Raw genomic sequence first — 16,527 nt, forward strand, 5'->3', positions numbered from 1 at the left:
ATAAAAACAGAAAAAAAAGTGGTCAAGTACTTAAATATGCCAAGTGTTCAAATATTCAACCCAAGAAAGCCCAAAATTTCAGGTATAACCCAAGAAACTGAAATGCAAAAAAATCTTTCTTAAACTGTTTTATGTGGTTGTTTTTATATGGCTTGCTTCTATTGGGAGGAATTAATGGTTAACTTAAAATGTGTAAATATTAAGAGGGTTACATTTTAAAAGTAGAAAAACATCCATAAATTAGCTCTCTTAAACAAATATTAAGAAAGGAAACCTGAAATAAGCAATCATGTGATCAGAGTAGATCCTAAAATGTTATCTATATATATAAAAAGCCAGCGACCCTAACGCTGTAATGACCATAAAGAACAGTTGCTATGATGACCACTGTGGCCAGCAAACTGGCCCAATCAAGGGGTGGGGACAGCCAGCCAACCTTGTGGCCCCTTCCCCCTGCCAGCCCGCCCCTGATCCAACTCTCTCACCCCAATCAAGGGCAGCCCGGCCTGCCAAATGCCTTCCCTCCTACCCCTCCGGCCAGCCTCACCCCAAATCAGCTCACCCCAGCATGATAGGCCCACAGCCCCCAGCCAGCCCCACCCCAATAGGGGGTGGGGCCAGGCTGGCCAACAACCGCAGCTGGCCCCACCCCTGATGGGTTCACACACCCTGATCAGCCCGCAGCCCCTTCCCACCTGCCCTACCCCTGATCGCTCCCTCACCCCAATAGGGGGACGGGCCGGCCAACCTCCTGCAGCCCCTCCCCCTGCCTGGCCCCACAGCAGATCAGCTCCCCCACCCCAATCAGGGGCAGGGGCAGGGCCAGCCGGCCAACCACCCATGGCCCCTCCCCATGGCTGACCCCACTCCCAATTGGTCCCCCAACACCAATTGAAGGCAGGGCCCACCGGACACTTGCCCGCGGCCCCTTCCCCAAGCTGGCCCGGATCTGATCGGGCTCCAATTGGGGAGGGCTGGCCGGCCAACCTCCCACCATCTCCTCCCGACAGGCCCAGCCCCGATCTGCAGCGATTGGGGCCGAGCCGGCCAGACCTCACCCATGCATGAATTTGTGCACTGGGCCTCTAGTCAGATAAATGCTTAAACAAAATATCAACATAATTCCACTGAGTATCATTAGTTCTTACACTAGAAATAGAAGTAAAATTTTAATATAATTGGCTCAGGTCAATCATTTCTGGCAAAATATGCAAAAACAGGCAAACAACTTCCTACGATTACTCAACACATTATTTTATGTCTACCAATGCATAAGAAAACAAACTTTCATCAAGACAAGAAAGAAATACAACAGGTAATTGTCAATCTTTACCAATTTATTTTATACAAAACAGTAGCAATGTAGAATGTGGGAATTATCTTCTGCTGCCACACAAGCAAGTTGTGAACATTCCAAGCCAATGTTTAGTTTGGAGGGGAAGGCTAAACAATAGCATCAACCATGCTACTGAACATAGGAATTTTTTTATTGAAAAAGATTAAAAATTAGATCGAAATGTCTTCATAATATTGCTCTCATCATTGAAGACTGAAGAAAAATAAAAAGTCACTTAAAGTTTAAAAAAGAAGGGAAAGGGAGAAACCAAGAGGCTGCTACAACACTGCCATACAGTCAAACCATCATACTTCAATAATTGCATACTTGATAGCAGCATTATTTTTACTAAACCGTGTGCAACTATATGTAGAAACACATCAAAGCAAAATATCATGGCAGTTATCAATCAAAATCCAAAGGAAAGAAAGCAAAGAAAAAAATAACGCTAGGATGAACACAGTATAAGTAGATGAACATTTATGGAGAATAAATCAATATCTACATTTGTGGACTGTTCCATTTTGCCCCCAATAAAAGTGTCAACTCAAATTGTCAACTGTGCATTTTTTGGAGGATTTGAGTTTTTCCAGTTCTTATTATACTGCATGCTTGGAACAAATAGAGTCATAATAAATCCTTCTACACAATGAACTTTAAGTAGACAGCTGAAAATAAATTTACTACTTGTAAACACACACAAAAAAAATACAAGATTTTTTTTTATCTTTAAACAATCAGTGCTTCCAAAAGCTCATTATCTTCTGTATCGACCTCTCTCCCCTCGGTCTCTGTCCCGATCACATAATCGTTCTCTTTCTCTTTCTCTATCACGTCCTCTATCTCGCTCTCTGTCTCTTCTGTTATCTCTGGGGCGGTCTCGCTCTCGTTCCCGATCTCTTTCACGGGGTCTACTTCTCCGGCCACTGACAACAGCTTGTGTGCGACGAAGGAAATCATCCACCCTCATATCATAATCATGCTAGAAAAGGTAAAAGAAATTGCTTAGGTATGTCAAAAATTGAATGGAATATCTAGTCACTATTTTGTAATTATCGTCTTGTAGAAAGAAAGAATCTAGAGAAATGCACTAATGCAGTAATTCACAGAATGTAATTCTGACATTTAGAAACAGGACTCTGAGGTTTTAACTAATTAGATACCTACAACAGAGGTTTATACCTATCTCATTAAAAATCATTTCATGCAGTTTCCGAATGTAACTTTAATGTCTTTTCCATCCAATCCCTTTAAATAAGATTTAGGCCAAAGTAATAACCTACTAATGACCATCAACCACATCATGCATACATGCTGACAATAATGCTAAATGTCATCAATGTTTTCCTATAACAGGTAAACCCTACTGATAATTTCCTCCTCTGATTCTACAAGCTAACTTGAACCAAACTCTAACCTCTTAAAGTGAAATTAGGAATTCTCACAATCCAGATTTCAAACTAAACCACTGTTGATGACAATTTATGAAATTTGATAGAATTTTAAGAAAATATGTACTTCAGATAAGATTCTGGAATCTATTCCACACAAAGCTGGTAATATACGAAAGGCTGAGGAGGACAAGATTAACAACCATCTAAGTGAGATGCAAGTGGTCACTGTTAGTAATTCTAAGCTTGACCCCTGCTCTAGCTTTCTACTCTTACTTCTCACCTTTACTTAGTGACTTTTCCAAAGTCAGCATAAATATACAGCAAATTAAAAAAACACAATTCCACCTTACCTTTCATATATGTGAGTATTATATAAACATTAGTCAGCTAGGATTCTTAAACTGAATATTAAAGGTTCTAATAAGAAGTGATTTATAACCGGTGTGTCTTAAAACTTGCAATACCTGACTATTTAGTAAGGGGTAATGACCTCTTCTCCCTTAGATTGTCAAATAAAAAAATGTCAACAATAGCCATCCAGCATAAATGCCCTGTCTTGAACCATAAAAATATAGGTCATATAATAGACTTGCATCTTGCCCAGTTGGTGTGCCTCAGTGGTTGAGCCATTAACCAAGAGGTCACCAGTTCGATTCCCAGTCAGGGCACATGCCTGGGTTTCAGGCTTGATCCCCAGTGGGGGCGTGTAGGAGGTAGCTTATCGATGTTTCTCCCTCCTTGATGTTTCTATCCCTCTCCCTTCCTTTCTCCGAAAATCAATAAAAACACATTTAAAAAAAAAAACATATAAAGTTGCATCTTATTGGTCATGTCACATAATAAGGTTGTATCTGATGGGTTAATTCTTGGTACCAGAAATCCTTATACACAAGTATAGGCACCTCATTTTTTAAAAAGTCACCTTGGAACAAAAAGGTAATTATTATTATTATTACTACTATTTTTTTTTTGTAAAGCAATAAAAATTATACCTACTAATATTTTTTTGTCAGGTCAGCAAAAAATATATTTTTTGTTATGCCGCATAATTTTAGTTTATGTGTGCCATGAGATAAAAAAGGTTGAAAAATCTATGGGATAAGGAAATAAATGACAATAGCTGAAAGCATCTCAAAGTCAGAGTAGGGTGGAAACTACTGGGCATATTGACCCTCTCAAATATACATACTCTTCACCCAAGTGGGAAGAAAAAGGATATTTATTTCGGGAGGTAGGTATTGGTGGGTGAAATTTCAAACTGTATATCCTATTTTAACAAAATACCCTTGTAAGGCTACCAAACTTACAGAGAAATTGTGTTAACAAGTACCAGGAAACAACTTCACTTTTAAAAATAAAAGTACTATTAGGGAAAAAATTGAATACCATTCAATGAACAAAATCAGTCTGATTAGGATTAGTATACTAAAAACCCAATAAACTCAAACTAGAGATTGTTTTTCATTTATCCTCTTTTGAAGTGATAAAAAAAGCTTTCATATCAATCATATGAAATTATTAGAACCAGTAACTACTAAAGTACAATTTACTCTTCTGTTGCATCTATTAATATGTTTGTTACTTGCTAGCATCAGTCTAAGAATCAAAGATAGAAATGAAACAATTCACTTGGTACTAATTTTAACAAAATTTGATAGGAACAAATGACTAAATGAGATTGGAGATTTATCTATTAACTAAATAAATATACACCATCTGTCCCATGAAAATTAATTTAGTCAGAATATACAAAAAGCTTAGAAATGTCTATTTGCGCCCTAGCTGGTTTGGCTTAGTGGATAAAACATTGGCCTGAGGACTGAAGGGTCCCAGGTTCTATTCTGGTCAAGGGTACATGCCCAGTTTGCGGGCTCCATCCCCAGTAGGGGGCATGCAGGAGGCAACCAATCAATGATTCTCTCTCATCATTGATGTTTCTCTCTTCCTCTCCCTTCCTCTTTGAAACCAATAATATATTTTTAAAAAATGTCTTATTTGCAATAATATTAATTACACATCTATAATTAAAGACAGTGGTATAGAAAGAAAATATCCTGGTATACTATATACCCCTAGGAAATTACCTAAGAGTTGTATGTAGGAGTTGCCTTAACTTAAGGAATTTGTGTTTGATCAGAAAAAATAGTCTATTTAAATTATCCAAAGGGCTTGGCCACTTTAAAAACAAGTTGTGAATTACTCTAAAACCGTCTGCAGTAAGAATATGAAACACCACTCAATATCGTAGCTTCCATATTTAAATTATTTACAGAATTCTAAGTAGTTCCTTCACTTTTGCTTTCTCATGCACTTACTACTCGTTTATCTCTGTATCTTGCTTCATGTGGTACTGGATGATGTCCTGAGTAAGGGGGATGAGCTTGAGGAGGTGGAGCATGATGCTGATAGTAAGGATGATGTGGAGGTTGTTCCATTCCAGGATAAGGAGCCTAAAAAAAAAAGCCCACTTCCATAAGCATGTACCAAATATCCTTATAAAACAACCACCCATCCCAAACAAATAATGTGATCTTCTACTTTGATGGCATAAAGGTTCTTCAAAATACCCTTTATATGCTTGTTGAAATTATGTCCGTAATAAACTCTAAACTCTAGTTACACATCTTTTAAGATTTAATGTTTATACTTTTATACAATATCCTTTAAATACTAATAAAAATAGTGATCCCTTACATACTATGAGTTGGCACTATCCTAAACATTTTACACGTCTCATTTAATTCTCATAGCAACCCTATGAGATAGGTACTATTATTCCTATTTTACAAAAGAGGACACTGAGGTACCAACTAATTAGGTAACTTGATTTAGATCACACTGCTAGGGGGTGAAGCTGGGGCACAACATGAGGCATTCTGGCTCTAGAATCAGTCATCGTAACCACAATGTAAAAATCTAGTCTTAAAAACAAACAAACAAAAAAAAAACCAACCTTCAGGAGGTAATGAACTTTTAATAAATTAAGGGCAAATCAAAGGTCACTTTCCTTGTTAGTGCCAAGATGTTATTAAATATTTTTATTTTTTTAAATTTTCATAGAATCTAAAAGAAAAAACCTCATAATTCATCTGTATGTAGTACCGTGTTAATTTTTTTTTCTTTTAAAAGGTAAGAAATAAAAAATACTTAAACTTTCAAATTTTTTATACCTTGGGAAGTAATGCTTCAGCTATCCTCAATACCTTAAAATATACTCTAAGAATAATATTCAGCTTTCTTAAAGGAAAATAATTAGAAACAGGGTTTAATTAATCTTATTTTGTATGAAAAGTTTACTGAACATGTATTCTGTAAGTTTAGCTTCTCCACAATCCTATGAGACTAACAGTACTCCATTAAATTTTAAGCCATACAAGGATAGTTATAATGTCCATTTCATTCACCAATGTATACCCAGAGTAAGCACAATGCCTTACAGAGAGGGGGTAATAAATATTAGTTTGATGAGCCAAAGAATGAAGGAATGTCTTAGTTTTACACTCAAGAAAAACTAAAAAAGAAATAAAACTTGCCCAAGGTCAGGATTTAGAAGTTAAGATATATGAACCCAGGGAGAGTTTACACCATTAGCCACTACAATAACAAACCATAATCCTTATCAATTAAGTCTGCTATTAACACAAATCATTTGTTAGTCTTTAGTTTTAAAAACAGCATGCAATTATTTACTACCAAAGATATATATTTAAGTCTCTTAATTGGTAACTGTTAACAATCATATTCCACGTAAGCACTCAAAATATATGAAACTGCAAATAAATTTAAATAACTTGCAAAAATAGAATACAAACCATTCCTTGCCAAGGAGGTGGTGGTCCCATGTTATGAAATTCCCTCACATAATCATTGTAGGACTAAAATAAAAGATGATAATGTCAATAACAAATAGAAATCAAACCCAGAACTACAAAATAAATCAGATCCTGATTTTATGTACATTTAATACATGAAGTGAAATGCTTACCCCATTTAAAAATACATCTCGGCGAACTCCTGAAAATCGTCTGTTGGGAATAAGATTTGTGAAACTAAATTCAGGTAATTCATAAACTAGTTCCAAGAATGTAATTCAAAACTAAGCAAGAGTGAACCCAACTTACCTGTCTACTTCCTGGTATCGTGGGTCCTTTAAATACCCTGTTCAAACATCAAGCATTTTAGTAAATCAAATTTATAGTTATTATGGCATCATAATTAAACCTTCCTTACCACTCATCTCAATTCTTCCCATGAATACAGTGATGCTACTGATACTATAATTATATTATTCCATTTTTTGGATTTTCTTCTTAGATTGCATGATAATCTAGGAAGTAATAATTTACTGATATCATAGAATTATAAACTGCTAGAAATGTTTTTATATGGATCTTCTAAATCCACACCCGAATTTCACTAGATAGAAAATTTCTTCATTCTGCACCATAAGAAAGGGCAGAGAAAGTATCTTGAGAACACTGTAATAGAATTTCTTTAAAACAAATGTTTACCTTCTACCTGAGTATACAGCGTCTTGCTAGATCAACCATAGGATACTTTTAAAAAATGTAAACTTAAAGGGAAGAATAACAAAATTGCAAAAATAAAGATGTATACATTTTAAATGAAAGAACCATGGTGATAATATTCTTTCCCACCTTCTTTTCCTATGGACTCAGCAAATTAAAACACAAACGTTTTGCGTGGCCATGTTAATGGAGAAAAATTAATTTCACTCTCTGTAATATCCCATTTTGGAGAATAAGGTTTATCAAGCCACTAATAATGCTCACTAATAGCAATTCCCAAACTGTTAATCTTTATAAATGTAACACTGTTTAAGATAATATCGTCTCATAAATACAGTTTTTACTTGTTTAAATTCCGTTAAGGAAAAGACTAACTTAAAAGCTGGCTTTCAGATTATAAATAAAATATTTCCCATTCCTCTCTAATTACATAAAGTTAAATATTTTTACTTAAAAAAATGAAGCATAATTTCAGTTTCTAATCAAAGCTATGTCATATGAAATACTAAATATCAAAGGGACTAAAAAGCATAAGGAGTCTAAGATTGTTTTCCCTAACTACACCTAATCTTGTGCAATAATTATAAATGAGCAATTTCAGGTAATTAACAGATTTATGATCATGAGTCACACTAGAATAACTTATTCAACCTTAATAAAGGAGAGGATGTTTTACTAGGTAAGGACTATTATTAATTTCCTAAAGTTTAAGTAGTCATGTCCTAGTTTTCTCACTTTTAAAACTACACATTACATCAGAAGTTTTTGTGGTGGTGGTGTTTAGAAATTTAAGTCAAATATCTGCAGGATTATAAAATATTAACCTGGTCTCTGGTGAAACTCAGGGGCATAGTCAATCCTTGGTTTCTTTCTGCTGTTATGAATATCATAATCTTCTGGTCGACGCCTACACAAATTAGACATATTAGAAATTAAACCAAAAACTGCTGGGAGAAGAAATAGCAAAGTAAGAGTTTCTGACAGAAGTACAGAGGATTGCCCATTATTTACTTTAAAATAACACCCAAATTTGTGATAAACAAATCATCTTAAAATGTCTAAATTTTAATTCCTCATATTACTATAAATCAATCTTTAAATGTATTGCTGGAAGCAGATATTCTCTGCAATCCTCACGCTATGATGAGACAGTTGGAAAGAGTACCCTGCTCAAAATACATAAATCACATCTTAGTACTCTAAACAAAAGTGAATGAATCTCGAACTAAAATAAATATCCAGTTTAACAATCAATATACTTTCCCAAATAAAGTCTCCATTCAGGTGAAAAAGGGGAAAAAAACCCAAAAACTTTATCATCATTACACAATTGGTAAAATCTATATATTTAAACTTACTAACGTCACTTTAGGATAAATCTCAACAAAATTAAGAATTTCTTAAATATTTTTCTTCTGCTTTGCACAAAATTATACTTTTTACATAATCGTACAGAAAATTTGATATTTATAAAAAGTGACTTTACAGGAAATCTTTGATAATCTTAATTCTATTTAAAAAAAAGTCTGTATTTAATAACATTTTTAAATTAAAGGAATTTCTTCCAGAGACAATGTCTTAAAATAGAACTGGCAAGTAATGGGGCAGAGTTTTAACAGAGTTCATAAAAGAAGTTCAAAGTGCATGCTTTAGAAGGGGAAATTTTACTCTGCAGTGTTGCTCTTTACTAAGTCTTTCATAAATCTAAATGGTTAATGTAATACTTTGTTTTACTTAGCATTTACAAAAGAGCTACACAAAATTTTTAAAAATTCAAGTTTTTTAGGTAATAAATATCTTTTTACCCTTAATGTCTAATAAACTCTATCAAAAACTCTGTCAAATAACCGGGCATCACTAGTTTTCCAGCTATTTCTGTGAATATCAACTGCTTTCATTAACTTTTGCAACATAAGTTCATGTAAACTGTAATTGCAATAACCCCAAGCCCCACCCCCAACAGAATAATACAGTTGCATCTACAATAAATAAGACTAAGAAAATTAAAAGCTGGTTTAAAAAATAAACATACCGCTTTCTTGTAGTTTGGGAAGTGCATTTACGACCGGTATAAAACATGATAGTAACAGTTCATATAGTAGTCCAACTACTGACTTTAAGTTGTAAGCCACATACATATATGGAGGCCCTGGCAGGCTTGAGAGAAGGTGTAGTGGTGTAATAAGTATAGTTTGCAGTCCATTGCAAAACTGAGGTAAAAACTTCAGTTGTATGTACTGTATTGCACTGGAAACCTCTTAGTTTAAAACTTCAAAAGACATCTTGGTGTTCAGTCCTTTTAGGCCAAAAATAAGGGGGCTCTGCCAGGTTTCCTCCTACCTACTTGACAGTGTCCTTTTTAAGCTCAAAGAAATGGGGACTCTTGTTGGATTATCTGTACCTACCACAGGATGTTTCCATCAAAAGGAAACTTAACCAAAGATTTCATCTCATCAACCATACATCCAACAGTCTTTAGCAGAATATTTTAGATTAGCTGTATGCAAATCTATACAGGGGAAGGTGTTGGGTGGAAGGGCTTAAATCAGTCCTTTGCAAAGACTTCTCCAATTCTGTAACAAGTTAAACCCCCTTTTCCTGGAAAATGATGTTTAGTTCATAAAGTAGTGATCAATAACCATGGCGATCCTCTAAAAAACACTTTAAGTCCACAGGTACTGCCAGCATCTGGAAAAGTTGTAAACAGACACAGCAACAGCCCTTCTTTTTGGTTTGTTGCCGGGTCTCCCAGGGCCACTTGATCCCCTTTGGAAAGGACCTATTGTTTTCAGAAGCTCAGCAAGATGTATGAATTCACTGGGTACATGTTAGAGAATATTTGGCAATGGGGATAACACATCACGGTGATAAAATTTGAGACAGTCCCAATAATGCTCCTCTTGAATATCAAAATAACTTAAAATATTTTATCCTCTAAAATGAGGCGTCATCTTCTGAAAAAATATTAGTGATCCTTTATAAAAGTCCCATATCTCATAAGGCTTATCCAGAGACACACCTGCAAGAAAAGGCTTTTTACAAAATATTAACATTTTTTGCAAATAAAGACTTCCTCCTTTCTAGCCTGTTCTGAGCAACAAAGGCCTACCTCATTTCAATTTTATACATTGTATTATCAGAATGGTAACTAATCTAAACTGGTCATTACTCTTTAGCAAATAATTTTTTCTGTATAAGGAAAGATCCCCATTTTCCTCTTGAAAAATGACTGAGACCAAGGTGACCATGTGAAATCCTCAATGAAGCCACAAACTAGTCCATGCAGCTTGATTTGAGGATTTTCTCTTTCTTCTTTATCGCAGGACAAACTTGACGAATCACATTCCTCCATCATGTTATTCTGACACATGTGCCTACTATCAGTCCAAAGAACGTTTCTAACCTTCCCACATCCCGGACTGGTTCTCGACGGGATGGACGTCCTCTTGATCGGGGCTGAGAATGCATTCTTCTCTTGTGACGCATTTTATGAATGACCTGATACAAGTCAATACTTTCATCGGGGGGAAATAGAAGACAAAGCTGGGTTCCACATTCAAGTTCAATTTCCTAGAATAGGAAAGTAGTAAGTTACAAGATGCAAATAAAAGAAACTTCAATAAATTTGTATTTTCATGATGTACAAGAACAAAAACAGACTGTTTTGGAGGTTTCCTTCCCAAAGTTGGTGATCACATGGGATTCCAATAAACTTGAGAGGTTTAAATCTTTCAACAGTGTTTCATGTATTTAATAAAGGTAAAACGAAAAAGTGTAACATACCAAGTTAAATATACAAATGCAGTTGTGTAAAACTTTGAGACAATAGCCTTCTGCAAATTATTTCTTTGTATTAATACAGAAATATTAGGACAAACCCAACCATCCAACTCAATACAGTGGAGGAAAAACATGTATGTTAGTGTGTGCTAACAACTTTGATAATTATAAAGTACTAAGTGCCCTTAAATATATTAGATTAACTATGAAGGCATACTAACCAATGGGCTTTTAAAAGTTAAGTTTTATTTTCCAATTATCAACATTTTCACTTATAAGCAATGAAAACATTACTTCTGGTTCAAAATTACCTACAGAAACTATGAGGGTCAAAGGTTTGGGTTTATTTTAAATAACTGTACTTTTAATTTCATTAGCAGATTTGAAAATCTCAGTACACGTACTGATCTTTTTATAAAGCTTCCTTCCATTCAGAGAACATAAGCAAAGATGTTAACTGGTATTTCTAAAATGTATACTAGTACAAAGTTCAGAATATCAATAATAACATAATGATAAGCCATTTAAAATCAGGCTAATTCTCTCCTAAAACATTTCCTTGAATTGTATTATGAAAGTACCAAATAAGGCTTCTAACGTTATGGAGGTCTTATTAACAACTCATAACCATAATAATCATAAACCCAAATAAGAACATTATCTCTTAATCCTGCTCCCAAATTCTTACAGAAATGGCTTAGAATGTCCTTCAATCTCAAAGAGGGTTGATTAAATGTATTTTTTAAAGAATCAATTCAAACAAACCTGTCCATCACGTCCAATCTTTACTGGTTTATGTTCATTCCAAGGATTGGTGAGATGAGCTGACTTAGTGAAGGGTAATTCACGCCTAAATACAAAGTAATAGTAATTATATTCTTTCGCAGAATCCTTTAAAGACCTTACACTACGTTCAGCAGTGTATGTTACTCATGACTTAAATGTACTAAAAATTAGAGTCACTGAGACTGGCAGAGCTGATTCCCCAGCAGGAAGAGCCCCTTTAGAGATGCACTCTCTCTACACTCTCCACTTTGTACTCAAAAAAGAGCTAAAAAATACTCTTCCAGGGAGAGGTCAATGGGGGGAAACGGAGACATATTAATACTTTAAACAATAAAGAAATTTTAAAAAAAAGAATATAGTGCTTAAGAACATGGGCTTGGAAACCAAGACAATTTGGTGTTTGCGTAACAGCTCTCTCAACTTCTCTGAGCCCATGTTTCATCATCTTATAAAGAATATTACCACCTACTTCATATTTAAGTAGTTTGCAAATGAAAGGACATATAAAATGTTTAGTATATTTCTTGATTCTGTGTCCTCAAAAAAACGGTACTTTTTATTAAGTGATTAACAAAGAGCTGAATCTTAATCAGGTAGTTAATACAGAATCAAAATATGCCCTATCCTTGGTTCAGGGCTGCTTTCCCAGATTCAAGTAACCTCCCCCTTTAAATATGGCGATTATTACCCATCATCCACAGAATGACTCTTAATATAAATGTTTACTTACAAATCTATAATTTGCATGTATTAATTATGCCACTTATACTATAGTGCAGTATTCTATATAATTTTAAATTCTAACTCTTCTCTGAGCCATAGGGCAAAATGGTCTCACTAACTTAAAAAAGGTATGCTTCATTTTTGTAGTTCTTTATCAATATAGCACGGAGCTGAAAGCAAATACAATATCTAATGAATGCCTGTTAGTTGTCAAGGGGCAATAAAAAAAATTAACAGCATTTGATACGGTTTTATTTATTCGTGCATAAAATAAGTAATTAAATAAATGCTTTAATTAAATAACTAGTATATCTACAATGCAAATGAAACTGCTCAGCCAAAGAATATACATAGATAAATAAGGTCAAGAGCTGTTTTCATTCCTACTCTTTTTTTCAATAGCTATCAAAGAATAAATAAATAAGCACACACCATTATTCTATAAAAGAGCTGGTACAATAAATAGAATACAAAAGTTTTATTTTATTTTTAATGTGATGGTCATATCTCTTCTGGAGAGAAAAATAATCAGAAAACTTCCTGGAAAAAGTAGCACAGGTATAAGCCTAAAAGGCAAATGAGTCAGAAAATACCTTATGTAGAATGGTAAGGCAGGAAGGATTATGACATTTAAAGCAATGAAAAGGGCTTGGAGCAAAAACAAAATGGAGAAGAAAAACATTAAACAAGTAAACTGGTCCACTGGACAAGCTATATAACCACTTATTTTAATCTTACATGAATATTCTTAAAGATAAATATTGAATGCTCAAATTTTATATACATTTTGAAACCTTAGAAAAATACTGACATTTACAGGGAAAGAGAAGTATATATAAAGTTATAGTGACAAGGTAGCTTGCTCTGTGGTGTGGTGATCTGAATGTATAAGGGAAGTGGATGGTGAGGGATGAATATGCTCACTAGGTAGTACTAACAGATTAGGATTCTTAGTCTAATATACATCTTACATTACACATCAAGAGTGGTACAACTCATAGAAGTCAGTCTTGGACAATATTATGCAAATAAATTTCAGAACCTGGAAGAAATAGATTATGTTCTAGAAAAATCAAGTTTACTAAACTTGATCTCAGTAAAAATACAATAATTAAACAGACCAATATTCTTACACAAAATAAAAATTACCAAAGAAGTACCTAACACTCCCCCCAAAAAAAAGTGGTACAAGAGTGCACAAAATATTAGTAAGTGGAATAATTTGGGTTTGTACCTCTTCTTTTGCTAAATACATTTCAAACAAGTTGGTAAAACAGCCAATAAGTCAATGAAGAGGAATATGAAAATGAGGAATATGAAAATAATAATCTACAAGTAAATTAAGCCTACTTTCTAAAATTTAGAAACAAATTTGCTTATCAATAATCTGAAAATAAGGTCAACAGAACAAGTCACATTCAAAACAAAATTTGTTGAAGCCAATCTAAAACTGGGAGAGTATTTTGCTCCTACTCCTTAAGAAAGCATCATCTCCCAACTATTTTCCAGTACCACCACTAATGTTTCTAATAATAAAAACATAGATTAAAAAGCTTGTCCTTAGGCTTTTACACTTTTATCCATCCAAAACATAACTGTCTATCTCTGTAAGAAATAACTGGAACCTTGTTTTCCCTAGAAACTTTTTCTTTACATTTTATTGATTATAATTATAACTTAATTTCACTTTAATTCTAAGAATTATGAATTTATATTTAAAAACCCTGAATTTATATCATCTACACTCTTACCACCATGACATTATGGTCCAACATTATTTTTTTTTCATGTGTTGTATTCTTTTCCATTTTGTATCATGGATAATTATCTCTGCATATTACATTTAAGTAACAAATCATAATTTACTTAACCAATTTATTATATGGGAGAATTTAGATTGCCTCTAATTTTTGCCTCTAGAAAGTAATGAAGAGTAAAGATGATATATTTTTATGCATACAGCTTTTTGCTACTCTATTAACAATCAACCTAATACACTATTTTCACTATATAATTGCCCTTGTATCTTCAAAGTTCCTCACTGTCCCATAGTAAGGTTTAAATCCTTAGGCTGGCCACTTTACTCTTTATCTTTGCCTTTTGTTCTCTTTACTATCTGCTTCATAAAAAAGGCAGCTCTCTATCCCACCCACATACCCTCCCACCCCCACAGTTTCTGTTTTCATGTTCTTCCTTTTCTTCTTATTCTTATCCAATTCCACCATCCGCATCAAAATCCATCACCTAAGGCAACATATAACTTACAAAAACATTAGCAGGGTCTTTTTCAGGTAACTTTTATTTAACTAAAATTAATTTTATAGATAATAGAGTTCACTTAAATAATTAGCTCTATATGTGTTTAAATAACTTTCTAGGCCCAACATGGAGGTGCCATATCAGCAAACTGAAACTTAGATTCACTTAGACAGTGTTTCTTAGTCCAAACAAGGCTGATCGTGTGGAAATAGCCAACCAGGTATTTCCTATTTGTCTCTTCCTTGTTCTTTATTCTTTATTCTATAAAAGATTCCTGCCTTCTCCATTTTGCAGTTCTCCAAAGGAGACTGTCCATTTCATGTAGTGTTAAAGTTTTGTTTGTATCAACTAAATTTACTTCTTTAACCATTTTTTAAACAATGTATGACCATTAAGTAAGGACATAATAGTGGCAATAACTCAGTGTTCAAAATAAATATTTTTGTTATAAACATATTTAGATCTTAATTATTCCAGTTTCCAAAAGATCACAATGCCAACTTAGCATGGTTTGCTAAATTCCTTAAAAAACACAATCTATTTACAACTAAATTAGCCACCTCTAAAACGTCAGCAAAGTCAAGGTGAATTTTCCCATTCCACAGTAAATAAATAACATGTTAAATTAACATTACATAGATATATGCCAGATAACATCCCAACCAATTGTCTAATTCATGATAAATTTACTGTTATATTACTAATAGAGAACAAAGTACATAAAACTCGACTAAACAAACCTTTGCACTTTGCATCCTGTAATAGGTTATAAAGGTAGTAAACAAGACAAGCTAAGCATAGTGATGTTGTTCAATTTTATGATCCAAATCAGTCTAGAAATAAGACCTCTCTCAAACAAAAAACAAGAGAGAAAAATAAATTAAAACTAAACAACCATGGAGTTTAACATTCCCAACTGGTAACCCATTCATTCAAAACAAAGGCAACTCTAATTATTACTTACCTGCAAATCCAGTCAATTTTAAAGACACCTCCCAACATCTTAGCATTCATTCCTGCTGGAAGCACCCAATGTATAGGAGATCCTCCATGATGTGATTCTGAAGAAAGTCTTGCAAATCCTAAGGGAATTAAATCACAACATAATATGAAAATGCTAATACAGGATAATCGATGTTTTTGTATGTCCAAATTATTTTTATTCTTTACCTTGAAATTTTCCACTCTCTCTGACAGAAAATATTAAAATAACACTCCTTGAAGATCTGAATGCAGCATTTAATTTCTTCTCATTTACTGGCAGCGTGGACCATACACCCTATATGAATGATGTAACAAAATCATATAGATTGTAATTAATGTAAATCTTTCATATTTCCAGTTATATTTATAAAAAACGAAACTACTAATATTATTGTACTTTAATTCATGTAAGCTATAATGAAGAAAGGTCTTATTTATCAGTTGTCAAAATAATGTAATATTTTTTTAATTCAGGAAAAATACAGAGAAAATTACCAAGCTTTGCAAAATCATTAAAACAATTAGAGAAACACATGTGGGAGGGGGGTATTCAAATTTTATGGACTAGAATTCCATGTAATAAAAATAATTCCCTACAAATTTTTTAATATAGCCATTTACTGTAGTAAAATGAACATGTTGTTTGAAAGTGAATCGCAACACATACATTTTTTTGTCTTGAAAAACTGACTGACAAAATAATTAAAAGTTATTGTGAATCCGTAAGTGAAGAATT

General features: G+C 33.7%; 1 protein-coding gene across 4 annotated transcripts in view; it reads right to left on the minus strand.

Annotated features, from left to right (window-relative positions):
• Positions 1–1,316: 1,316 nt before the first annotated feature.
• Positions 1,317–16,527, minus strand: part of YTHDC1 (YTH domain containing 1) — a 32,069-nt gene continuing 16,858 nt past the window's right edge. For 3 of the 4 annotated variants that reach the window (XM_023744856.1, XM_023744855.1, XM_006103569.3), the window contains 10 exons: positions 15,978–16,086; positions 15,772–15,889; positions 11,805–11,889; positions 10,663–10,829; positions 8,084–8,166; positions 6,852–6,888; positions 6,716–6,779; positions 6,543–6,605; positions 5,046–5,180; positions 1,317–2,318 (listed from right to left, as the gene is read on the minus strand). In XM_023744856.1, coding sequence (XP_023600624.1) covers positions 2,094–2,318; positions 5,046–5,180; positions 6,543–6,605; positions 6,716–6,779; positions 6,852–6,888; positions 8,084–8,166; positions 10,663–10,829; positions 11,805–11,889; positions 15,772–15,889; positions 15,978–16,086 — 1,086 coding nt within the window. In that variant the 3' untranslated portion in view covers positions 1,317–2,093. The remainder of the gene's footprint in view (positions 2,319–5,045; positions 5,181–6,542; positions 6,606–6,715; positions 6,780–6,851; positions 6,889–8,083; positions 8,167–10,662; positions 10,830–11,804; positions 11,890–15,771; positions 15,890–15,977; positions 16,087–16,527) is intronic. The other variant, XM_006103570.3, reaches the window with a different exon arrangement.

This window comes from Myotis lucifugus, unplaced genomic scaffold (genome assembly GCF_000147115.1).
Source record: "Myotis lucifugus unplaced genomic scaffold, Myoluc2.0 scaffold_492, whole genome shotgun sequence".
Taxonomy (NCBI): Eukaryota; Metazoa; Chordata; class Mammalia; order Chiroptera; family Vespertilionidae; genus Myotis; species Myotis lucifugus.